The sequence below is a fragment of the Hylobates moloch genome, unplaced genomic scaffold (assembly GCF_009828535.3).
Source record: "Hylobates moloch isolate HMO894 unplaced genomic scaffold, HMol_V3 SCAFFOLD_12, whole genome shotgun sequence".
Lineage (NCBI taxonomy): Eukaryota > Metazoa > Chordata > Mammalia > Primates > Hylobatidae > Hylobates > Hylobates moloch.
The window spans coordinates 21184999-21210576 of NW_026652287.1; the positions used below are offsets into that span (position 1 = coordinate 21184999).

Genomic DNA, 25578 nt, shown 5'->3' on the forward strand with positions numbered 1-25578 from the left:
AGATTCCAGGCAGAGAGAGAGGGACTGAAAGGCTGAAGTGAAGTGACAGTGCCTACCCAGGCTGGGACTGAGAGCTTGAAGACCAGCTTTCCAGACTCTGTCCCAGAACCCCCTTGGCCCTCAGCAAATCCCCTCCTCCTGGCCTGAAACAGACTCCAGGCTTCTTGCAGAGACATCTTCTGTGGAGAACCAGAAAGCCTGAGTCCACCCTGACTGTCCCAGGACAGAGCTGCTGAGCAGGGTGCAGGAGCCACAAACACTGGATCTTTCAAGGCACATCAGTGACAGATCTGGGCACGGCTGGTCCAGCCAGGACATTGGGCCAGTGCAGCCCCAAGGCTCTAAATGCCGTGCTTCGGCTCTAGCTTGGCCACCGTGGCCCGGTGCACCTCGTCAGGGCCGTGGGCAAAGCGCAGGGCTCGGGCCCAGGTGAAGAACTGAGCCAGTGGGTAGTCACTGCTCAGGCCCGCCGCTCCGAAGGCCTGGCAGACACAGGGTGGAGGGAGGCGGCCCTGGGTCAGCCCTTGTCTCTGAGAGCCCCAGGAATGATAGCCTGCTCTTGATGGCCCATAATAACCATCTTCCCGGACTTCCCCTGTGGCACCTATGTGATACAATCAGTAATATTCCAGAGGGCTTCCGTGGGGCCACACCCGCCATCACACGGCCTCCAGACTCCCCAGGCCCACCCTGCAGGTGCCTTCTGCCCTGTGCTGGGGCCGGGGGTTAGGATCTGAGGAGGCTGCCTCCCTGCATGGGAAAGAGCCTGGGCTCTGGGCTTATGAAAACCCAAGTTCACGTGAATTTGAGGTCAGCTACTTGTAAGCTCAGTGACCTGGACAAGTTACTTCACTTTTCTGTGCCTGTTTCCTCACATTCAAAATGGGGGTAGGATGGCACCCCCCACCTTGCTGGGTCATTCTGAAGAAAAGGAAAGTTGCATGCATGGTGAGTGGGTGACACAGGGCATCTGCCAGGGTCTATGGGAGGCTGGGTGGCTGAAAACAGGAGAGTGTGGCATCTGGTATTGATGGTTCAAATAAGTCAACTGTCTGGTCTGTGCTCACCTGAATCGCACGATCAATCACTCGGGAGGCCATGGACGGGGCAACCATTTTAATCATGGCTATATCCAAGGCTGCAGCCTGTATGGAGGAGGAGATGCGATTATAAAATACCAGAGGGCAGCCTGGGTGGCAGAGTGAGACCCCCCACCCCCCATCTCTACTAAAAATACAAAAACTAACAGGTGTGGTGGCATATGCTTGTAGTCCCAGCTACTCGGGAGGCTGAGGTGAGAGGATTGTTTGAGTCTGGGAAGTTGGGGCTGCAGTAAGCTGAGACTGCAACACTGCACTCAAGCCTGGACAACAGAGTGAGATCCCCTCTTCAAAAACAAACAAAGGCCAGGGGCGGTGGTTCAGGCCTGTAATTCCAGCACTTTGGGAGGTTGAGGCGGGCAGATCACCTGAGGTCAGGAGTTCCAGACCAACCTGGCCAACACATAGTGAAACCCAGTCTCTACTAAAAAATACAAAAATTAGCTGGGCGTGGTGGTGCATGCCTGTAGTCCCAGGTACTTGGGAAACTGAGGCAGGAGAGCTGCTTGAACTCGGGAGGCAGAGGTTGCAGTGAGCTGAGATCGTGCCACTCTACTCCAGCCTGGGCGACAGAGCAAGACTCCGTCTCTCAAAAACAAAACAAAAAACCAAACCACAAAAAAGACCAGAAGGCGGAAAGCTTAGAAGAATGATCAGATTCCCAGGAGGAAGTCAAACACCAGGGTCCACAACAGAGGCCCCAGGGTCTCGCTGATGTGAGCTGGGTGAGGCTGCCCCTGCCTGGTGTACAGCCAGACAGCACCCAGGGATGAAGGGAGCCATGTTGGCAACTACTATCTTGTATCACAAGATGTGAAGCAAGTGCTGGGAGAATGTGGCTGTCTTCCCAGATGATGGGGAACACAGCCAGCACACACTGAAAGGACAAGGGGAGGGGCCTGTGCTTTGCTCAGGGTCATGGCCAGCTCTGCCTCTAAGTAGCAGTGGACCAAGGCCAGTCAGGGATCTAGGAAACCGAGCTACAGTGATCTGCCCTGGGGCAGGGTGTTCAAGGGAGACACTCAGCAGCCTCCATCATATCTAGCACGCCAGTGTCAAAGAACCAGGAACTGTGAGCCTGGGTTGGTCCCTGATGGCTGAGGATCTTGGGTGGGGGTGGAGGCTGCCCCACAGAAAGCTGGACAAAGCAAGGTCAACATGGCATTGTACTTGGTCATCACAAGCACTTAGAAAGAGCCTTAGTTAGCCTGGGCAACATGGTGAGACCCAGTCTCTACAAAAAATAAAGAATTAGCTGGGCATGGAGGTGTGTGCCTGGAGTCCCAGCTATTTGGGAGGCTGAGGCTTCAGTGAGCCATGATGTACCACTGCATTCCAGCCTGGCTACAAAGCGAGGCCCTGTCTCAAAAAATAAATAAATAAAAGGTTAAAAAGAGCCTTAGTGAATGACTAATGTCACACTTGAAAATAAGCTTCTATTTCTGTTAATTCAATATTCAGATGAAAGCCAGTAGAGGGTCCCTTTTCCCTGCCTTACTCAGGTTGCCCAACACCTCCACCAATGGCCCTGGGAGTCCAGGGCCGCCCAGGGGCCCTGTGGCCCCATCAGACCCACTGCCTTGGACTAAGCAGCTCACCAGGTCAGTAAAACACAAAGGCCAGTCCTCTCTTCTTGTGCCTTTTCAATTTTTGAAAAATTGCCCAAACAGCTCCAAGTAGAGGTGAAATAAAGTTTCTAATGTCAAGAAGCCAAGCTCTCATGCTTTGCTGAATGAGGAGGAAGAATCTCTGCCTCTGGGAGGCCCCCTTGTGCCTCTGCCCCTACCTTGTTTCCTGCCAGGTCCATGAGGTGGGCAGCTCTCAGCACCAGCAGCCGTGCCTGCTCAATCTCCACGCGTGACTGCGCGATGTCTGCCAGCACTGTGCCCTGCTCCACCAGGGGCTTCCCAAAGGCCACGCGGGACTTCACCTGTCAACACAGGAGATGTGGGGCTGAGGACACGCTGGGCTGGGGGTGGCCATGAGAGGCAGGGGCTGGTGGCCTGCAGAGCTAGGTGGAAGCAGAGAGGACAGGGCAGGGGAGGAGAGTGAAAGCAGGACCATGCAGCTTCTCAGCCAAGGTGCCTGCGTGCAGCCATGGGCCATTTCCAGGGAGTAGGTCTGACACACAACCTTCACATGCGCCACAGCCAGCCACAGCCCACAAACTGTTACAAGGTGCCTGTAACAAACTGCTTCCAAGAACCCTTTATTTCAGCCACTGCACATCTGGGCAGGCCTGGCTACCAGACAGAAGCGATTACAGATCTGAGCCAGCATCTGGCCCAAGGCTACATGGGAATGAGGGAGTGACTGCAGGCACTGCACACGGCGCAGGTGAAGGGTGCCCTCTGCTGACCGCAGCACCCCTTCCCGCCCTGCAGCTCCAATGGGAGCAAGGTCCCCTCAGCCCCCTGTCTCGCTCCTGGCCTTCCGCCATGGGTTGCCTTATCTGCAATGGGGATTTTAAATTCTGAAAGTCACAAGGCATCAGAAAAGGTTCTAAGTATTCCTTTTTTTCTCTTGTTTTATTTATTCTTTTTCCTTCTTTTTTTATTATTTTTTTGGAGACAGGGTCTCACTTTGTTGCCCATGCTGGAGAGCAGTGGCGTGATCTTGGCTCACTGCAACCTCCACCTCCCGGGCTCAAGCAATCTTCCTACCTCAGCCTCCTGAGTAGCTGGGACCACAGGCAAGAACCACCGCATCTAGCTAACTTTTCAATTTTTTGTAGAGACAAGGTCTCACTACATTGCCCAGACTGGTCTCAAACTCTTAGACTGAGGCAATCCTCCTGCCTTGGTCTCCCCAAGTGTTGGGATTATAGGCATGAACCACCATACCCAGCCTAGTTTTTTTTTTTTTTTACTAAAAACAATCTTCACAAATAATTTATCTCATGACAGAAAAACTACCCGTTTTCAGAACAAAAAGAGAAGACAGTAAGAACACCTAGAATCCCACCATCTAGTCACCTCTAGTTAATATTTGGTGGATATTCTCCTCTATCCTTCTATACTTGTTTTATATATACTTATTTTTTCCAAAAACGGGAGCCACACTCTATATATTATTTTGTAGCCTTTTTGTTTGTTTGAGACAGAGTTTCGCTTTTGTTGTCCAGGCTGGAGTGCAGTGGCACGATCTCGGCTCACTGCAACCTCTACCTCCCAGTTTCAAGTGATTCTTCTGCTTCAGCCCCCCAGGTAGCTGGGATTACAGGTGCCTGCCACCACACCTGGCTAATTTTTGTGTTTTTTTAATAGAGATGGGGTGTTTCACAATTTTGGCCTGGCTGGTCTCGAACTCCTGACCGCAGGTGATCTGCCTGCCTCGGCCTCTCAAAGTACTGGGATTGCAGGAGTGAGCCACAGCACCTGGCCAGCCTGCTTAAAACAACAACAACAACAACAACAACAACAACAACAAGAAAAAATTATTTTTCATCAAAGCTAACAGCCTGTTTTTGTTTCTGTTTTTTTTTTTTTTCCCAGACAGGGTGTTGCTCTGTTACTCAGGCTGCAGTGCAGTGGCACAGTCACAGGTTGCTGCAGCCTTGACCTCCCAGGCTCAGGAGGTCCTCCCACCTCAGCCTCCTGAGTAGCTAGGACTATAAATGCATGCCACCACACCTGGCTAATATTTTTTTTTTTTTGAGATGGAGTATCACTCTTGTTGCCCAGGCTGGAGTGCAATGGTGCGATCTCGGCTCACCACAACTTCCACCTCCCCGGTTCAGGCGATTCTCCTGCCCCAGCCTCCCGAGTAGCTGGGATTACAGGCATGCACCACCACACCCGACTAATTTTATATTTTTAGTAGAGACAGGGTTTCTCCATGTTGGTCAGGCTGGACTCGAATTCCCAACCTCAGGTGATCTGCCCACCTTGGCCTCCCAAAGTGCTGGAATTACAGGTGTGAGCCACCACGCCCAGCCCCACCTGGCTAATATTTTTAATTTTTTAATTTTAATTTTAATTTTTGAGACGGAGTCTTGCTTTGTCACCCCGGCTGGAGTGCAGTTGCGCAATCTCAGCTCACTGCAACCTCCACCTCCTGGATTCAAGTGATCCTCCTGCCTCAGCCTCTCAAGTAGCTGGATTACAGGCACGTGCCACCACGCCCAGCTAACTTTTGTATTTTTAGTAGAGACGGGGTATCACCATGTTGGCGAGGCTGGTCTTAAACTCCTAACCTGAAGCGATCCGCCCGCCTTGGCCTCCCAAAGTGCTGAGATTACAGGCGTTAGCCACCGTGCCCAGCCTTATTTTTTATTTTTTATAGAGATGAGGTTTTGCCATATCGCCCAGGCTAGTCTCAAATTCCTGGGCTCAAGCAATCTGCCTGCCTTGACCTCTCAGAGTGCTGGGAGTGAGTCACCACACCTGGCCACAATCTTTTTTAAAAAAAATTGAAGTGTATATAGTGAACAATTTCTCCATGTTAAGGAATAGATTTCCACAGCATCATTTAAAGTCTCACTGTATGCCATCTTGTGGTTTATTTGGCCAACAGTCATTGTTAGCCTTATAGGTTGTTCAGAATTTTGCTATTTGAATGAGCACTGTGGTGAACCTCCTTGTAGCAAATCTTTTGTAGATTCCTAATAACTCCAACCAAGTCCTCAGTACAGGTGCCATGTTCATATTATGCACTTTCTGGAGACTTCTGTCTGACTCATTCAGTCCAATTGTTCTGCCAGAAGGTTGAATTTAATGCCACCTGGGGCTGAAGCACCATACCTGAGTCCATAGACAGGAGCGTTTTACTTAGAAAGAAAAAATAACTGGTCAGTCTTAACTCAAAAGGGTGTAATCACAGGTTTGCTCAGTAATAAAAAATGCAGACTGCCTCTGTTCTTTCAATAGCAGTTCTTGTGAGACACTGGTTTTGGTCTCAGGGTTTGTGTCACCTTTCTGAAATCGATGATCACCAATTTGAATTCCTGTCCTGGCAGCAGCTGTCTTTTAACCTAGGTTTCCAAACTTTGGGGGCGGTGGGGTCATGGCAGAATAAAGTTTTCTGGATGTGCTGTGGAGGAGGGTGGTACAGGCCAGATGATGGAACCCTAGGTACAAAAACAAGCAACATGGGGTCTCCCTGGTGTCTGATTTTTATTTATTTATTTATTTTTAAAGAGACAGGGTCTCACTCTGTCACCCAGGCTGGAGTGCAGTGGTGTGATCACTGCTCACTGCAGCCCTAAATGCCTGGGCTCAAGTGATCCTTCTGCCTCAGCCTCCTGAGTAGCTGGGACTACAGACACACGCCACCATGCCTGGCACTTAAAGCTTTTTCTTTTTGGCCAGGTGTGGTGGCTCACACCTGTAATCCCAGCACATTGGGAGGCCGAGGTGGGCGGATCACGAGGTCGGAGATTGAGACCATCCTGGCTATCACGGTGACATCGAGACCATCCTGGCTAACACAGTGAAACCCCGTCTCTACTAAAAATACAAAAAATTAGCCAGGCATGGTGGCAGGTGCCTGTAGTCCCAGCTACTCGGGAGGCTGAGGCAGGAGAATGGTGTGAACCTGGGAGGCAGAGGTTGCAGTGAGCCAAGATCGCGCCACTGCACTCCAGCCTGGGCAACAGAGCGAGACTCCATCTCAAAAAAAAACAAAAAAATACTTTTTATTTTTTTTGCTGGGCATGGTGGCTCATGCCTGTAATCCCAGCACTTTGGGAGGCCGAGGCGGGTGGATCACGAGGTCAAGAGATTGAGACCATCCTGGCCGACATGGTGAAACCCCGTCTCTACTAAAAATACAAAAATTAGCTGGGCCCGGTGGTGTGCGCCTGTAGTCCCAGCTACTCGGGAGGCTGAGGCAGAAGAATTGCTTGAACCCGGGAGGTGGAGGTTGCAGTGAGCCGAGATCACGCCACTGCACTCCAGCCTGGTGACAGAGCACGACTCAATCTCAAAAAAAAAAAAAAATTTTTTTTTTTTGTAGAGACTGAGTCTCTCTTTTTTGCCTAGGCTGGTCTCAAATGCTTGGCTTCAAGCGACCCCCCTACCTAGATCTCCCAAAGCACTGGGATTATAGCTGTGAGCCACTGCACCCAGACTGATTTTTAATAATGTGCTAGCAGCATGACCTTTACACCTTGGAACCTTGCCCTCTGCTGCTATAGAGCCTGGCCTTTCCCTTCAAGTCACCTCGACAGAGTGGGGTCCATTCTGCTCTGAATCCAAACTGCAGCAAAGTAGCAGACGCAAAGCAAAGACAGAAACGCAACTGCTTGGCAAGGATGTCACCTTGCTTCACCTGCTGGGACTGCACTCAGAAAACAGGTAGGAATTGAAGTCCGACAGCAAAGCAGAAGGTGGTGGTTCTGAGTCAGTGCTGGGCACGGAAGGAAGCACTCACGCGGGCCTTCGTGAGTGCCAGGGCCCTCTCTGAGAACCTGATCAGCCTCATGCAGTGATGGATCCTGCCGGGGCCCAGTCTGCCCTGGGCGATCTCAAAGCCTCGGCCAGGGCCCAGGACCATGTTCTCTTTGGGCACACACACGTGCTCAAATCAGACTTCACCACGGCCACCTAAAAGATCCAAACGATCACCGTGAGCAATCGCCATAGTCATTTCCCTTGGATGTGTTTATTCCTCACCTCAGTCTGGGTTATCTGCTGGCAATGTCCCTGCCCTTTATTTAGCCTTCTTACTGGGACATGTTTAAAGGGCAAAGGATGGCAGGAAAGAGCCTGTTAAACACAGAAAGTGAATCACTGATTTATAATGGCAAATGACTATTCTGTGATTCTTTTTTTTTTTTTTTTTGAGACGGAGTCTCACTCTGTTGCCCAGGCTGGAGTGCAGTGGCGCAATCTCGGCTCACTGCAAGCTCCGCCTCCCGGGTTCACGCCATTCTCCTGTCTCAGCCTCTGGAGTAGCTGGGACTACAGGCGCCCGCCACCACGCCCAGCTAATTTTTTGTATTTTTAGTAGAGACGGGGTTTCACCGTTGTCTCGATCTCCTGACCTCGTGATCCACCCGCCTCAGCCTCCCAAAGTGCTAGGATTACAGGCGTGAGCCACCGCGCCCGGCCTCTGTGATTCCTTTTATAAAAACATAACAATGCCACCTTAAGCTGAAGCTCCTAGTGGTTTATGACAATGTAGTGATCCTATGAAAACACTGAATGTAAAAATGTGAACACTATTAGCCGAGAACCAAACTGGGAGCGGACAAAACCAGGGCTGTGGCCTAGAGGTCAGCTGTTCACACTGGGGCCTGGAAGAGTAGGTTTGGGGTCCACTTCCTGCCTCTGCCCTGTATGGCTTCCTGTGTCACAGACTCCTGATTACCTCTAAGTTTAGAAGAGGGAAAAAATGCATAAATCCCTGTCTGAAATCCGCCTGCATGGTTGATATTCATGTATGGAAATGAAATGCAGGAGCATGTGACTCCAAATGTCATCATCCCCTCAGACGTGGGATGTGGCAAGTCCTGAACAAGAACAGGGGCTCCTCAACGGTGTTTCCTGGGGACCAGACCCACACTCAGGGGTGACCCGCCCCTGGAAGTCTCACCTGGTGCATCCTCAGTCCATACACCGTCAGAGGCTGGATGATTTTTATCCCTGGGGTATCCATGAGAACCAAGAGCAGAGACTGCTGCCGGTGTCTTGGTGCATGTGGGTCTGTTTTTCCCATAAACACAGAGTTGGCAACGAGGATAAAGGATGCCTGCCAGGAAAGGAGACAGACAGACCCCATCATCTGACACCAGGGCCATCAAATCTCTACACACGTGGTCCTGGCCCAAGAAAGGCACAGCGAGGAAGCAGACAGAGCTCTTCAAGGCTCCATGTAATCAGATGAGCATCTGCAGACTGCTGACCAGAAATAAGAGCAAATTGGGTTTTGTCCCAGTGAGGAATGAATCCAACATCATAAGAACAAGTTTTTAAAAGCATCATATAGAGTAGAAAATATAATTTAGAGACGAGGATGAAAACTGCTACTTGATCCCTGCCAGCTGGCTCGGCTCCCACAGGTGGTGCACACATAATGGCTCTGGGCCCGGGCCTTGGAATCAGGCGAACCTTTGACTCTGGGTTCTCTACTTGCCGGCTGGGGGCTCATACCCCAGGCAAGAGACCTACGTCTGAGTGCGGTTTCCCCCTCTGCAAAATGGGGATGCTCATTCTTTTTTTTTTTTCTTAGAATTCAGTTTTTTTTTTTTTATACTTTAAGTTTTAGGGTGCATGTGCACAATGTGCAGGTTTGTTACATATGTATCCATGTGCCATGTTGGTTTGCTGCACCCATTAACTCGTCATTTAGCATTAGGTATATCTCCTAATGCTGTCCCTCCCCCCTCCCCCCACCCCACAACAGTCCCCGGAGTGTGATGTTCCCCTTCCTGTGTCCATGTGTTCTTAATTCCCACCTATGAGTGAGAATATGCAGTGTTTGGTTTTTTGTCCTTGCGATAGTTTACTGAGAATGATGGTTTTCCAGTTTCATCCATGTCCCTACAAAGGACATGAACTCATCATTTTTTATGGCTGCATAGTATTCCATGGTGTATATGTGCCACATTTTCTTAATCCAGTCTATCGTTGTTGGACATTTGGGTTGGTTCCAAGTCTTTTGCTATTGTGAATAGTGCCGCAATAAACATACGTGTGCATGTGTCTTTATAGCAGCATGATTTATAGTCCTTTGGGTATATACCCAGTAATGGGATGGCTGGGTCAAATGGTATTTCCAGTTCGAGATCCCCGAGGAATCGCCACACTGACTTCCACAATGGTTGAACTACTTTACAGTCCCACCAACAGTGTAGAAGTGTTCCTATTTCTCCACATCCTCTCTAGCACCTGTTGTTTCCTGACTTTTTAATGATGGCCATTCTAACTGGTGTGAGATGGTATCTCACTGTGGTTTTGATTTGCATTTCTCTGATGGCCAGTGATGATGAGCATTTTTTCATGTGTTTTTTGGCTGCATAAATGTCTTCTTTTGAGAAGTGTCTGTTCATGTCCTTCACCCACTTTTTGATGGGGTTGTTTTTTTCTTGTAAATTTGTTTGAGTTCATTGTAGATTCTGGATATTAGCCCTTTGTCAGATGAGTAGGTTGCGAAAATTTTCTCCCATTTTGTAGGTTGCCTGTTCACTCTGATGGTAGTTTCTTTTGCTGTGCAGAAGCTCTTTAGTTTAATTAGATCCCATTTGTCAATTTTGGTTTTTGTTGCCATTGCTTTTGGTGTTTTAGACATGAAGTCCTTGCCCATGCCTATGTCCTGAATGGTATTGCCTAGGTTTTCTTCTAGGGTTTTTATGGTTTTAGGTATGGGCTCTGGGAGGTAAGCTCCACGGCTACTTGTAGGGGCCCCACAGAAGTAACACTGGACACTCCCTAAACGTCAGGATTGTCATTAGCCCTTAGGATGTAACACACTTGATAGAGGAGCCAGGAAGCCACCAAGGAAGGGGAGCTGCCCAAGGCAGAATGAACAGCAGGAAGCTGAGAGATTCCTGGGCTCACATGTGCAGGGAGGCATCCGTCCATGTGTGGGCACCGGGGGACATCCCTGCCCTGTGAAGAGCCACCTCTGAGAACAGCATGCTCCACGCAGTACCCTCCTATTCTCCCAGCTGCCTCTGCTGGGGGCGCTAAGTGACAGAATCTCCTTTGTGTCAACTTGAAAAAGTAGAGGCTCCTCCCAGGCATTGAGAGACATGCCTATCAGTACAGACTCCCCGATGAGCATTTGGAAAGTGCATTTTAGGCCAAATACCTGTGATCCACCATTTGTGACCATTTATGACATAGAAGCTGTCCTCCTCTCTGATGGAAGCCTCAATGTTGGTGGCATCTGAAGAGGCAACCTGAGTGGGGAGCACATTCCAGTCAGAGCTGCCAGCAGACAGCCTGTGTTCCCTGCGGGGCTGACAACAACAGGGCCAGGCAAGTGGGTGGCAGCCCAGGTGAGGTACCTGGGGCTCGGTCATAGCAAAACAGGAGCGGGCTTTCCCCTTCAGCAGAGGAATCAGCCAGCGAGCCTTCTGCGCTTCGGTGCCATACCTCACGAGCAGCTCCATGTTGCCCGTGTCAGGCACAGAGCAGTTACATACCTGAGAATGAAAAGGAGCATGACCATGACTGTCATGTCCTCTTCTAAAAAAAACAGGGTCAAGCTCTGTCACCCAGGCTGGAGTATTGTGGCACGATCATGGCTCACTGCAGCCTCGACTTCCTCAGCTCAAGCCATCCTCCCACGACTCAGCTTCCCCAGCAGCTGGGACTATAGGTGTGCACCACCACACCCGACTAATTTTTTATTTTTCTGTACATACAGGGTCTCACTATGTTGCACAGGCTGGTGTCGAACTCCTGGCCTCAAGTGATCCCCCATACTTCGGCCTCCAAAAGTACTGGGATTACAGGTGTGAGCCACCATCCCTGGCCTTCTCACATCAATATTTCAAGCTTCAAATTGGATGGGCATGGTGGCTCATGCCTATAATCCCAGCACTTTGGGAGGCCGAGGTAGGTGGATTACCTGAGATCAGGAGTTCGAGAGCAGCCTGGCCAACATGGTAAAACCCTGTATCTACTAAAAATAGAAAAATTAGCCAAGTGTGGTGGCACGTGCCTGTAGTCCCAGCTACTTGGGAAGCTGAGGCAGGAGAACCACTTGAACCCGGGAGGCAGGGGTTGCAGTGAGCTAAGATTGGGCCACTGCACTCCAGCCTGGGTGACAGAGCGAGACTCCATCCCAAAAAAAAAAAAAAAAAAAGTTCAAGTTCATGCCGGTGCTTCTGAATCTGGTCTATCTGTTTAGGAGTGAGTTCTTATAAAGATCAGGATGTTCCCACACACTAAGGAAAACTTTAAAGAAGGTACCTCGGGGACATACAGGGACATGCCCATGAGCTCACACAGATGTGCATATTCCACATTGGTCAGTCCTGCTCCGTATTTTCTCTTGGGATCAGCCTCTAAGGGTAGGAAAAGGTTCCAAAGTCCTTCAGCGTTGGCTTTCTCCTATCATGCGGAAAATAAGTCAGGAAACCACAGTGGAAGATTTCATTTTATTTTGAACCGTGGCAAACAATGAAAGGGATTGGAGGAAACAAAGCAGACAACCAAACACGCATGTGTGCCCAAAAAAATGATATGAGGAGCTGGGCATGGTGGCTGCGCCTGTGGTCCCAGCTACACAGGAGGCTGAGGTGGGAGGATCACGTGAGCCCAGGAGTTTGAGACTGCAGTGAGCTATGATCACACCACTGCACTCCACCCTGGGTGACAAAGCGAGACCCTGTTTCAAAAAAAAAAAAAAAAAAAAAAAGATATGGTGGCTCACGCCTGTAATCCCAGCACTTTGGGAGGCTGAGGCAGGCAGATCACAAGGTCAGGAGTTCAAGACCAGCCTGAACAACATGGTGAAACCCCATCTCTACTAAAAATACAAAAATTAGCTGGACATGGTGGCATGTGCCTACAATCCCAGTTACTCGGGAGGCTGAGGCAGAAGAATCGCTTGAACCTGGGAGGCGGAGGTTGCACAGAGCAAGACTCCGTCTCAAAAAAAAAGAGAAAAAAAGAAAAGTAGATGATGATTCCATTATGCTCCTGAATATCTCAAGTAATTTCAAAACTAACACAATCCAAGGTTCACGTGATAAGGAACAGCAGGTGTTTCTGTTTATCAGCTGAAGTGACAGCACTGGGAGACAATACAGAAACTCAGCTTACAGTAGATTTGGCCCTCTAGCTGTGATAGTACGGGTTCTCTAGAGAGAGATTTATTAGCTGACACAGCGCTGTTTCAAATTTACATAATTCACATACGCATGAGATAGGCCCAACCTGCCCTGGCTTTCTAAGGTCAAGCGTTCTGCTGCCTGGGCTATGCAGTCACACCTGAGCCATCTGCCTGTGACACAGGCACAGCAAAAGCAAGAGATGGAAAATGAGTCATGAAGAGCTGGCTCTTTCTGAGACGATGGAAGCAAGGATCATTCAACTTGGCGCTCCTGTATCTTCACTGCCTGGGATCACTCAGGTGAGCCTGGTGGGGTCGGGGAGGGTGTGCCATGGTATTGGGGTCTTACCACCTCACCATGGCTGCTTTACCTTGAGGTCTTCGATCAGTGGGAGGGGCTCCACCTGGCTGCTGAGGCCTGGTAACTCTGCAGCTCTGGCTCCGCAGGTACACACGTTGCTCCATGAAGTGCTTCAGCCGGTGATACAGCTCTCTGACAGGTGGAGAGAGGCTCTCTGGAGAGATAACCAGACCTCCCCTTGAGGTATGAGCTGGGGAAGCTTCTGGAACGGAGCTATAACTCCTGGTGCCTGTGGGGCACCACTGGGACTGGGGCCTGGCCCACATGTGGTAGGACCTTGTTAACGGATTTTTGAAGGGCATCTCTTTGAAAACCCGGAACCCTTCTTTGACTGCGAAATCCCACGCCAGGTTAGACACAAATTCGGTCAGCTTTCCAGTTTGTTCTGCATGTGTGGAGCTTGCTTGCCCTAAGCAGAATCAAAGAAAAACAGTGATTACTCCTACACGACCCATCATAGGGATGTTAACATGTGATGACATTGTCACTTCAGCAGCTATTGTCATTTGCTGAACACTTGCTAAGTACCGAACACTGTGCTAAGAGCCACTATAGCTCACTGAAGTCCCAAAGCAATACAACTGCTTTCACCTGCACTTTGCAGGCAAGATAACTGAGTCTTAAGAGAAGGAAGTGACTTGGACGAGCTGGAATTTAGGGGGCTGGGGGCCAGAGTCCAACTTAGGTCTGCCTGCTCCCTGCTCTTGATCTCTGCTTTCCTAAAAGACTACATTTAATCAGTAACACCCCAGATCACCTCTACCGTTGCCAGGGGGCTATAAGAAGTCCTGCATCCTAGACCACCCTTGCTATAAAATTGATAACAGCAATGCCACAACTGACTAAAGGAAGAGCCAATTTCTAGACACCACTGTCTCTGGATGGAATCAACACCAGCATCACTCAACTCACTATTTGGCTCTCACAGTGTCTCTTTCTTCTTGTAAAATGTGCATCAAGACTTTTTTTACAAACATATCTTTCCCCATTAAAAAAAATTAAGGTGGCCAGGTGCGGTGGATCACGCCTGTAATCCCAGCACTTTGGGAGGCCGAGGTGGGTGGATCACTTGAGGTCAGGAGTTCAAGACCAGCCTGGCCAACATGGAGAAACCCCGTCTCTACTAAAAATACAAAAATTAGCCAGGCGTGATGGCGCATGCCTGTAATCTCAGCTACTCAGGAGGCTAACGGAGGAGAATCACTTGAACCTGGGAGGCAGAGATTGCAGTGAGCAGAGATTGTGCCATCACACTCCACCCATCTCAAAAAAAAAATAAAAATAAAAATAAAAAAATTAAGGTGTGGTGTACATACACCTCCTTAATGTAGAACTCTGCAAGTCTTAACAAACCCATAGTTGGGTAACTACCATTGCCATCAAGATACAGAATACTTCAGCCAGGCGCAATGGCTCACGCCTATAATCTCAGCACTTTGGAGGCTGAGGCAGGTGGATCACCGGAGGTCAGGAGTTCGAGACCAGCCTGGGCAACATGGTGAGACCTGTCTCTACTAAAAATGCAAAAATTAGCCGGGCATGGTGGCACATGCCTGTAGTCCCAGCTACTTGGGAGACTGAGGTAGGAGAATCACTTGAACCCAAGAGGTGGAGGTTGCCTGGGCAACAGAGCAAGACTCCATTTCAAAAAAAAAAAAGATACAGAATATTTCCATCATCTGGAAATTTCTCCAGTGTCCTTTTGTACTCAACCCCTGCTCCCAATTCCCAGCACCCACTGATCTCTGTTCCTGTAGTCTGTCTCTTCCAGGATGTCCCATAAATACATATGTCACTCAGCATGTGGCCTTTTCAGTATGGCCTCCATCACTCAGAGCCCTGCATCTGAGACACATCCACATTGCTATGTGTACAATGTCTCCTCACAGTGAACTTTTTCACAGCCAGCTCTCCTGGATTACTTCTAGCACTTCCATGTCCCCAAGAGACTGTACCCAATAAATGGATAAATTAATAGTTCTCAAGAGACAGCCATTTTCTTTTTTTAAGTGATTTCATTTTAGGCTGGGTGCGTTGGCTCACACCTGTAACCCCAGCACTTTGGGAGGCTGAGGCAGGTGGATTACTGGAGGTCAGGAGTTCAAGACTAGCCTGGGCAACATGGTGAAACCCCGTGTCTACTAAAAGTACAAAATTTAGCCAGGTGTGGTGATGCACGCCTGTAATCTTAGCTACTGGGGAGGCTGAGGCAGGAGAATCGCTTGAACCCAGGAGGTGGAGGTTACAGTGGGCCGAGATCATGCCATTGCACTCCAGCCTGGGTGACAAGAGCAAAACTCCGTCTCAAAAAAATAAATATTTTATTTATTTTTAAATAAGAGATGGGGCCTTACTATGTTGCCCAAACTGGTCTTGAACTTCTGGCCTTAAACAATCCTCCTGTCTCAGTCTACCAAATGCTGGGATTACAGGCATGAGCCACCATGCCCAGCTGAGAGCCATTTTCATGCAGCTTTGGTGTTAAAGATAGTTTTAACTATTCCTTACAGAGTTAGGAATAAACTCAGAGCAAATTCTTTGCTACCCTGCAGAGAGTTAGCCCACTGGACCTCAGTAGGTCTCTACTGAGGACCTTCTGGGTGCTAGGTATGAACCTAACCCAGGGAAGTCAGGCAGGAACCAGATAGCCCCTTCCCTACAGACACACAGTGGGGGCTTATTCCTTATTCCTCGGACTGCACACAGCACACTGAAGGGAAAGATACTCCCTTATGTTCCTTATTATTCATAAGGATTTTCTTCTAACAGAGTAAGAGGTGTATTCTTACTTTTCTTCTATTTAGTTGGCTCCCACTCTGAGACTGCTACTTTGTCTCTGAAAAAGTCACTTGTATAAGCTTGGATTGATTTAGAGCTATTGCTTCTGGTATATTTTCCAAATGTAGTTCCAGCAGAAGAAACCACATCATTGGTGTCCACTTAAGTTGCAGTCATAAGCACTTTATAGAATTTCAGTGGCCATCTATGAGAAATCTAATTTCTGCACCCACTTATTAAGGAAGGAGAAGGACACATGGGCTGGGCAGGTATATACTGTTAATCTTCTGCTCACTGGGCTCTGGTCTCTCTCATCCCCTTCCCAATCTAATGCTGATTTGAGGTCTTTTGTAAATGACACCATAGAGAGAATATCTTGGAAACAGATACCCCTTCTCTAAGCTCCACTTTTCCTGGCCAGTACCAAATATCTCAGCTGTTCAAACAAAAATGATTTTAAAGCTAACTGTAGAAGACAAATGTACAGAAGTAATATTTATGTTCGTATAGTTGGTTTTTTCTCCATTCATCATACGTTTTTATATTATTCTTTCAAAAAATGGATTTTGTTGTTTTTATGTGAGAAAACTAAGCTATTTCCTCAGTGTGTCTGGCTGGCTTCCCAGGGGGAGGGAAAAGAGTGCACAGTAAGATAAGAGGAATAAAGGCCTAAGCAAACAGACATTTTTCTGTCTGGTGGCAAACAGGTGGGGTGTTTTAGCTCTGGGCCGAGAGAAACCAGAAGCCACAACGATGGCTTGCGGGATCTTAGAAACATGTCAAAGGGCTTCCTGAGAGACAGGCTGAGGACACTCAGTGTGGAATATTCTAAAATGGGCAAAGTCTATTAAGCTCTTCCCAGGTCACTGGAGCAGAGCAGGGAGAGAACTTGGCAGCCTGCTAGGAAATGTCAGAAGCGACCAGGCCTATATTCATCACCATAAGGACTTAGCAACCATTCTGTTTAAGTAAATATTTCTGGTTAGTGTTTATTGGAAAACCATTTAAAAAATGGGAAATAGGGGCTTACAGCTGATACTGTATTTTCCCAATAGAGGGAAAATATTGTTTCCAGAAATTCCTGCTTCCTGCATCCCCTGCTTATCAGAGCAGGTACAGTTAAACTAGAAATTCTTTGGGTACTGGTTTTTCTCCGGACAGTTTTCCTCATGACTGTGTATCCACAGGACCACCTAGCACAGTGGTGGCTTTTAGTGGAGTCTCATATACTTGGGAATGAATGATCAATTCCCCTACTGCAACTGCTTCTCTCAGAAGACTCTGGCAACCTGGCTGAGAACACAGGCTGCCAGCAAGCTTGGGGTGTCGCTGACTGCAAAGCTAAACACTCCCTCAGCACTAGCAAACCCCATGATGAGTTCCTTTCTCCTTCTTTCTCCTTGCCTTTTGTTTTTAAGTTTTGCTTTTGGAAAATTTCTTTTTCTTTTCTTTTTGAGACGGAGTCTCGCTCTGTCACCAGGCTGGAGTGAGCAGTGGTGCAATCTCGGTTCACTGCAACCTCTGACTCCCTTCCCTGGTTCAAGCTATTCATCTGCCTCAGCCTCCCTAGTAGCTGGGATTACAGGCACCTAGTAGCTGGGATTACAGGCACACGCCACCAAGCCCAGCTAATTTTTGTATTTTTAGTAAAGATGGGGTTTCACCATGTTGGCCAGGATAGTCTTGATCTCCTGACCTCATGATCCCCCCGCCTCGGCCTCTCAAAGCGCTGGGATTACAGGTGTGAGCCACCGCACTGGCCTTTTTTTTTTTTTTTTTTTGAGATGGGAGTCTCGTTCTGTCACCCAGGCTGGAGTGTAGTGGCACGGTATCTGCTCACTGCAACCTCTGCCTCCCAGGTTCAAGTGATTCTCCTGCCTCAGCCTCTCATGTTGCTGGGATTATAGGCAGCATCACCACACCCGGGTATTTTTGTATTTTTAGTGGAGACGGGGTTTCACCATGTTGGCCAGGCTGGTCTCAAACTCCTGACCTCAGGTGATCCATCTGCCTCGGCCTCCCAAAGTGCTGGGATTACTGGTGTGAGCCATCACGACTGGCCTCCTTTTGGAAAATTTCAAAGACACACAGGAGTAGAGAGGAGAGAATAATGAGCCTACAGGTTCTATTGCTCGCCTTCCACAATGATCGACGCTGGCCCAGTCTGGTTTCATTCCCTGCCATCCCCACTCCCACTGTCCTGGATTTTTTGGAGTAAATCCCAAATACCGCATCTAGGATTCTTTCAAAACTCTAAAGACAAGTACTTTTTAAAAAACCCACAATACTATTATCACCCTTAAAAAATCGTTGACTGTAACTTCTTCATATCATCGACTATCCACTCAGAATTCAAGTTTCACTGACTATCATCAAATTTTTTTCCAAATAATTTGTTCAAGAAAGGATCCAAATAAGGTCCCAACACTGTAACTGGCTAATGTATCTTTTAAGTCTCTCTCTCCCCATTTTTTTTTTTTTTTTTTTCCTGAGACAGTCTCACTTTGTTGCCCAGGCTAGACTGCAGTGATGCAATCATGGCTCGCCACAAACTCCGCCTCCTGGGTTCAAGCAATTCTCCTATCTCAGCTTCCCGAGTAGCTGGGATTACAGGTGCCCGCCACCAGTCCTGGCTAATTTTTATATTTTTTAGTAGAGATGGGGTTTCCCCATGTTGGCCAGGCTGGTCTCAAACTCCTGACCTCAGGTGATCCACCCACCTCGGCCTCCCACAGTGCTGGGATTACAGGAGTGAGCCACCACGCCCAACCTGATGTTTCTTTTAAGTCTCTCTCAATCTACAGGTTCCTTTTTCACCCTTTTCCTCCCCTTGAAATGTATGTGTTTGAAGAAACTGAGTTGTTTGCCCTGTGATGTTTTCCAGAATCTGGATTTTGTGAGTGGCTGTGCCCAGGGTGCTGCTGAACATGTCCCTCTGAACCCTGTGTTTCCCATGAGTTGGCAGCTAGCACTGGAGGCCTAGCCAGAGTCGGTGTGACTTTTGAGGGAAGCATCAGGAGGTACATAATGTCTGGCTGTCTCTCTCTCTCAGTGGTGTTGGCTTTCATTGAAGCTTATTGCCCACATCCATTAATGCATTAGGAGTTGCAAATTGGTGATATGCAAATTCTATATTATTCTGTCCAGGATACTTCTCTAGAGAGAAACATTCCCTCATTGATTATTTGGATAGCCTGCAGTATCATTTGTACAGGAAAGACAGGACAAATGCTTGATTCCCCACCCCCCACCACCCCATTTACCAATTTTCAGAATAATAAGTTGCTTCCCTGGCATCCTCTGAGGTCATCAGTGAGACTGTCTCTTTGTTTTTGTATCACTACTCACGGACTTATTTATTTATTTAATTTTTATTTTTTGGGGGGACAGTGTCTTGCTCAGTCACCCAGGCTGCAGTGCACGGGCATGATCTTAGCTCACTGCAACCTCTGTCCCCTGGGTTCAAGTGATTCTCTCTCCTGCCTCGGTCCCCCGAGTAACTGGGATTTCAGGTGCCAGCCATCACACCTGGCTAATTTTTGTATTTTTAGTAGAGATGGGGTTTCACCATGTTGGCCAGGCTGGTCTCGAATCCCTGACCTCAAGTGATCTGCTCACCTTGGCCTCCCAAAGTGCTGGGATTACAGGCCTGAGCCACCATGCCTGGCTACTACTCATGGATTTAAACATACCTGATGCATTTCATCCATTTCAGCTATCATCCTTGGTGATGCCCAAAGTTTCCTATTGTTAGCAAGTGGGAGCCTGTTCAGGTTGGCTCCCAAGTCTTTTTTTTTTTTTTTTTTTTGAGACAGAGTCTCATTCTTGTTGCCCAGGCTGCAGTGTAGTGGCACGATATCGGCTCACTGCAACCTCCCCCTCCCAGGATCAAGTGAGTCTCCTGCCCCAGTCTCCCAAGTAGCTGGGATTACAGGCACCTGCCACCACGCAGGGCTAATTTTTGTATTTTTAGTAGAGACACAGTTTCACCATGTTGGGTAGGCTGGACAGCCAAGATGAACCTAGAACATTTTGTCATACCAGCGAGCAAAGAAGTTGTCAAAGACCACAAGGGTTTTACCTAAAGACTTGGGAGCTGGCCAGGCTCAGTGGCTCATGCCTGTAATCCCAGCACTTTGGGAGGCCGAGGTGGACGGATCATCTGAGGTCAGGAGTTTGAGACCAGCCCGGCCAACATGGCAAAATTCCATCTCTACTAAAAACAAAAAAAATGACCTGGGAATGGTGGCATGTGCCTATAATCCCAGCTTCTTGGGAGGCTGAGGCATGAGAATTGCTTGAGCTGGTGAGGTGGAGGTTGCAGTGAGCCAAGATCGCACCACTGCACTCCAGCCTGGGCGACAGAGTGAGAAACTGTCTCAAAACACACACGCGCGCGCACACACACACACACACACACACAACAAGAAATTTGCCTCACATACTTGTTAAATATGCAAACGGCCACACACACATTTCACAGAAATTTTTTTTTTTTTGAGACGGAGTCTTGCTCTGTCGCCCAGGCTGGAGTGCAGTGGCGCAATCTTGGCTCACTGCAAGCTCTACCTCCCAGGTTCACGCCGTTCTCCTGCCTCAGCCTCCCGAGTAGCTGGGACTACAGGTGCCCGCCACCACACCCGGCTAATTTTTTGTATTTTTAGTAGAGATGGGGTTTCACTGTGTTAGCCAGGATGGTCTTGATCTCCTGACCTTGTGATCCGCCCGCCTCGACCTCCCAAAGTGCTGGGACTACAGGCGTGAGCCACCACGCCCAGCCACAGAAATTCTTAAGCTTACAAAATTTTAAAATCAAAGTTCTGAAAAATACACGTAGGATGATCACATTTGTATAAAAGTAGGAGGAGAGAGAGAAAATAGATAAACAGAAAAACTGGAGGGCCCAGGAAACTCTTAACAGTAACATTTATCTTTGAGGAATGGTGTTGAAAAGGGTGAGATACAATTTTACATAATTCTATATGACCAAATTTTGATCATGTGCATGAATGCTTTAACTGAAAAAATTTCTTTGTGCATTACTTTAACAATTAAAAAACAAGTTTAAATATCGTAAAGAGGCTGGGCATGGTGGCTCACACCTGTAATCCCAGCACTTTGGGAGGCCAAGGCAAACGGATCACTTGAGGCCCAGAGTTTGAGACCAGCTTGGCCAACATGGTGAAACTTCATCTCTACTAAAAATACAAAAAAAAATTAGCCAGGCGTGGTGGCGCCAGCCTGTAGTCCCAGCTACTCTGGAGGCTGAGGCAGGAGAATCGCTTGAACCCACCAGGTAGAGATTACAGTGAGCCATGATCGCACCACTGGACTCCAGCCAGGGTGACAAAGCAAGACCCTGTCTCAAAAACAAATAATAAACAAATAAATATTGTAAAGAAAATATTTATAGACAAATGGTTGGATTAACTGAATCTCAGAGAATCCTGGCCAAACTGGTCTCTCCAAAGCCTCTGTAGCCCTGAGACGGTTTCCAGGTGGAGGCACGGTCCTTGCTGTGACTCACCCCCCAGCGGCTCTTCAGGGCAGCCATCCCATTACCTGTGAGTGATTGCTTGTAGACTCCCTGTAGGATTGCAGCCACACGGAAAAAGGAAAAAGCCATATAGAAGTTCCAGTTCTCAGTGGGAGGGAGCCTCATTTGGAGGCAGTACATCCTGAAATACTCCTCTGCAGCAGGGATTCCCAGCTGTGTCAAGTCACAGTCATTAAAACCTGTGAGAAAGACAGAGCCATTCATGGGTAGTCACTGATGTGACACGCCCCCGTGGCTGGCAAATATTTAAATTCTGAAAATCGCCATGTCCCTTGCAAATTAGTTTCACGACCAGTTCCAGGGGTTAGCTTATTCCTGCATTGGCTCTTGCTCCCTTAGATGGCTGGGGATCCAGGCATGAAGTCATTATTCACGAATTGGCTCTTACAGGTTTCAGACTCGAACTCGATTGGCAGTAAAGGAAGGAATGGGAGCTTCCAATTCCATCTGGCCACAGTTAAGGGTGGATGCATATTATCTTCAACCAGTCATTTGATCAAAAATGATGTGGAAAGAGTGATCTCAGGCCGAGCACAGTGGCTGACACCTGTAATTCCAGCACTGTGGGAGGCCGAGTTAGGTGGATCACCTGAGGTCAGGATTTCAAGACCGGCCTGACCAAAATGGTGAAACCCTGTCTCTACTAAAAATACAAAAATTAGCCAGGCATGGTGGTGTGCGCCTATAATCCCAGCTACCTGGGAAGGAGGCTGAGACAGGACAATTGCATGAATCTGGGAGGCAGAGGTTGCAGTGAGCTGAGATCACACCACTGTACTCCAGCCTGGGTGACAGAGTGAGACTCCATCTCAAAAAAATTAAAAAATAAACAACTGGCTGGGTGCAGTGGCTCATGCCTCTAATCCCAGCACTTTAGGAGGCTGAGGAGGGCAGATCACTTGAGGTCAGGAGGTCGACACCAGCCTGGCCAACATGGTGAAGACCCTGCCTCTACTAAAAATATGAAAATTAGCCAGGCGTTGTGGCACACGCCTGTAATCCCAGCTACTCAGGAGGCTGAGGCCGGAGAATAGCTTGAATCTGGGAGGCAGAGGTTGCAGTGAGCCAAGATCGCACCACTGTGGTCCAGCCTGGGCAACAGAGTGGGACTCCATCTCAAAAATAAATAAACGAGTGACAGAGGGAGACTCCATCTCAAAAATAAATAAACAAATAAATAAATATAAAAATAAAAAGATCTCACCAAATTATGAAAATGATAATTATAGCAAATAAAACAATTTCACAGGCCAGGCGCAGTGGCTCACGCCTGTAATCCTAGCACTTTGGGAGGCCGAGGAGGGCGGATCACAAGGTCAGGAGATCGAAACCATCCTGGCTAACACGGTGAAACCCCATGTCTACTACAAAACCAAAAAATTAGCCGGGCATGGTGGCGGGTGCCTGTAGTCCCAGCTCCTTGGGAGGCTGAGGCAGGAGAATGGTGTGAACCCGGGAAGTGGAGCTTGCAGTGAGCCGAGATCGCACCACTGCACTCTAGCCTGGGCAACAGAGCGAGACTCCGTCTCAAAAAAAAAAAAAATTCACTTATTTCTTCCATTTGTGACATTTTCATGATTTAGAAGCATGTAATATATTCCATTCCTAGAAATTAATCTTAGGAGTATACCTTATATATAGGCAAATATATTACTACAAAGATGTTCACTGCCTTTTTTTCATGGAGGTAGGGGAATATTAAAAAATTGGAAACAAATTAAATATTTAAATAGGAATTAACTCAAATGTCTTCCCTTAATTCTTTTTTTTTTTTTTTTTTGAGACGGAGTCTCACTCTGCCGCCCAGGCTGGAGTGCAGTGGTGCCATCTCAGCTCACTGCAAGCTCCGCCTCCCAGGTTCACGCCATTCTCCTGCCTCAGCCTCCTGAGTAGCTGGGACTACAGGTGCCCACCACCACGCCCAGCTAATTTTTTTGTATTTTTAACAGAGACGGGGTTTCACCGTGTTAGCCAGGATGGTCCCGATCTCCTGACCTCATGATCCGCCCGTCTCAGCCTCCCAAAGTGCTGGGATTACAAGCGTGAGCCACCGCACCCAGCCATCTTCCCTTAATTCTATACAATAAAATTATATGCTCTCATTAAAAATTATGCTGTAGAAGAAATACTTAATGTCATGAAAACATGTCTACAGTATACAATGAAGTGAAAAAAAGCATGTCATTAGATCATGCTACATTTTTGTTTTGTTTTAGGAAATGTACATATACACACAGAAGAAAAGATGACATGGATAGATAATGAAATGTCAGCAAATGGTTATCTCTGGGACTACTAATGATTTTAACTGTTTTGTTCTTGTTGCTATCTGTCGGCTCTAGTATTTTTACAATAAATGTGGTTTGTTTTTGTTTTTTTTTGAGATGGAGTCTTGCCCTGTTGCCCAGGCTGGAGTGCAATGGCGTGATCTCGGCTGACTGCAACCTCTGCCTCCCAGGTTCAAACGATTCTCTTGCCTTAGCCTCCTGAGTAGCTGGGATTACAGGCGTGTGCCACCACGTCCAGCTAATTTTGTATTTTTAGTAGAGACAGGGTTTCACCATGTTGGCCAGGCTGGTCTGGAACTCCTGACCTTGTGATCCGCCCGCCTTGGCCTCCCAAAGTGCTGGGATTACAGGCATGAGCCACCGCGCCCAGCCACAATGAATGTGTTTTTAATTTAAAACCCTAAATAGAAGTTAGCTGTGTAAAAGCAAAAGAGGTGCCTATACAGGCATACTTCCAATTAACACACATCCGATATCCACTTTCTCGTAAATGCGACAGGACTGCATTCCAGTTATGTTTCCCACCAGAACCACCAGGACCTCACTTTCACTTCCCCCGCCCAACCACGGACTACTTCAGCTGAGTTTGCTCCCAAATGCTTTGAGAACTGGCTTGCTCCCCCACTATCCTCCAGCAGCAGTTCCTACCTCTCAGCACGGGAAAACTGGACGGCAGGTAATGAGCCAGGCAGCTGTAGGCCACATCGGCAAGGGGGTCGCCCAAAGTAGAAAGTTCCCAGTCAAGGACAGCAAGCACCTCTGGCTTTTCTGGATGAAACACCAGGTTGTCGAGCCTGAAAAGTCCCAGGAGGAATAGAGACAGCACTAAGAAAACTGCCAGCTAGGGTGGATTCTGCGTGGTCTGCTTGCCCTTCAGGCTGGCTCCCCACCCTCCCATCCCGTCTGTGCCCAGGCGCCTGAGCTCCCTGGGCTGTGTGCTCCAAGGACTCCCTTGCCCTCTGGCTTCCAGCTGGACTCAGCCAATCAAAAGCAGGAGATGGGAAGGGTCCTGGTTATTTATTTCCCCAGCTCCTTCTCTGCAGCCCTCTGGGTTCAGGGAATTACTCCCTCCCTGTGATGGTTTTAAAACAGATCTGTAAATCCTTTGGCACTCCTCTCACAAAAGGTAGAGTCTAATGCTTGGCCCAGTGAAGCATCTTGCTTCTAACAGATATAAGACACGTGGAAGTGATGCTGAGGGATTCCTGAGACTAGACTAGGTCAGAAAACACGATACAGCTTCTGCCCAGCCCTCTGTCTCTTGAAACATACTATTTTGGAGCCCTGAGCTCCCAAGTAAGAAGTCCAGGGCTGAGTGCAATGGCTCATGCCTGTAATCCCCACATTTTGGGAGGACTGCTTAAGCTCAGGAGTTCAAGACCAGCCTGGGCAACATAGCAAGACCCTATTTCTACAAAAAAAATTTAAAAATTAGCTGAGCATGGTAGTGCACACCTGTAGTCCCAGCTACTCAGGAGGCTAAGGTGGGAGTATCACTGAGCCCAGGAGTTGGTGGCTGCAGTCAGTTATGTTCCAGCCTATGAATAGCCACTGCACTCCAGCCTGGGTAACAGTGCAAGATCCTCTCTCAAAAAAAAAAAAAAAAAAATCCAGTTACCCAGAAGCTGCCATGCTGGAGAGACCATGTGGGAACGAGAGGCCCAAGGAGCCCGGCTGTTCATATCTTCTCTGCCCAGGGCTAGCATGCTAGCAAGTCTTCAGAAGATTCAGCCCCGCCCGACAGCCGCCCTACTTTGAAATAAGCTG

At 48.3% G+C, this 25578-nt stretch overlaps 1 protein-coding gene across 1 annotated transcript in view; it reads right to left on the bottom strand.

Moving 5' to 3' along the window:
- Window positions 1-341: 341 nt before the first annotated feature.
- Window positions 342-25578, bottom strand: part of ACAD10 (acyl-CoA dehydrogenase family member 10) — an 84349-nt gene continuing 59112 nt past the window's right edge. The window contains 15 exon segments of the mRNA XM_032168657.2: window positions 342-482; window positions 1068-1145; window positions 2887-3030; window positions 7473-7645; window positions 8637-8651; window positions 8654-8763; window positions 8765-8792; window positions 10854-10944; window positions 11053-11190; window positions 11963-12103; window positions 13199-13221; window positions 13224-13277; window positions 13280-13597; window positions 21529-21702; window positions 24460-24605. Of these exon segments, the coding sequence (XP_032024548.1) occupies window positions 342-482; window positions 1068-1145; window positions 2887-3030; window positions 7473-7645; window positions 8637-8651; window positions 8654-8763; window positions 8765-8792; window positions 10854-10944; window positions 11053-11190; window positions 11963-12103; window positions 13199-13221; window positions 13224-13277; window positions 13280-13597; window positions 21529-21702; window positions 24460-24605 (1774 nt within the window).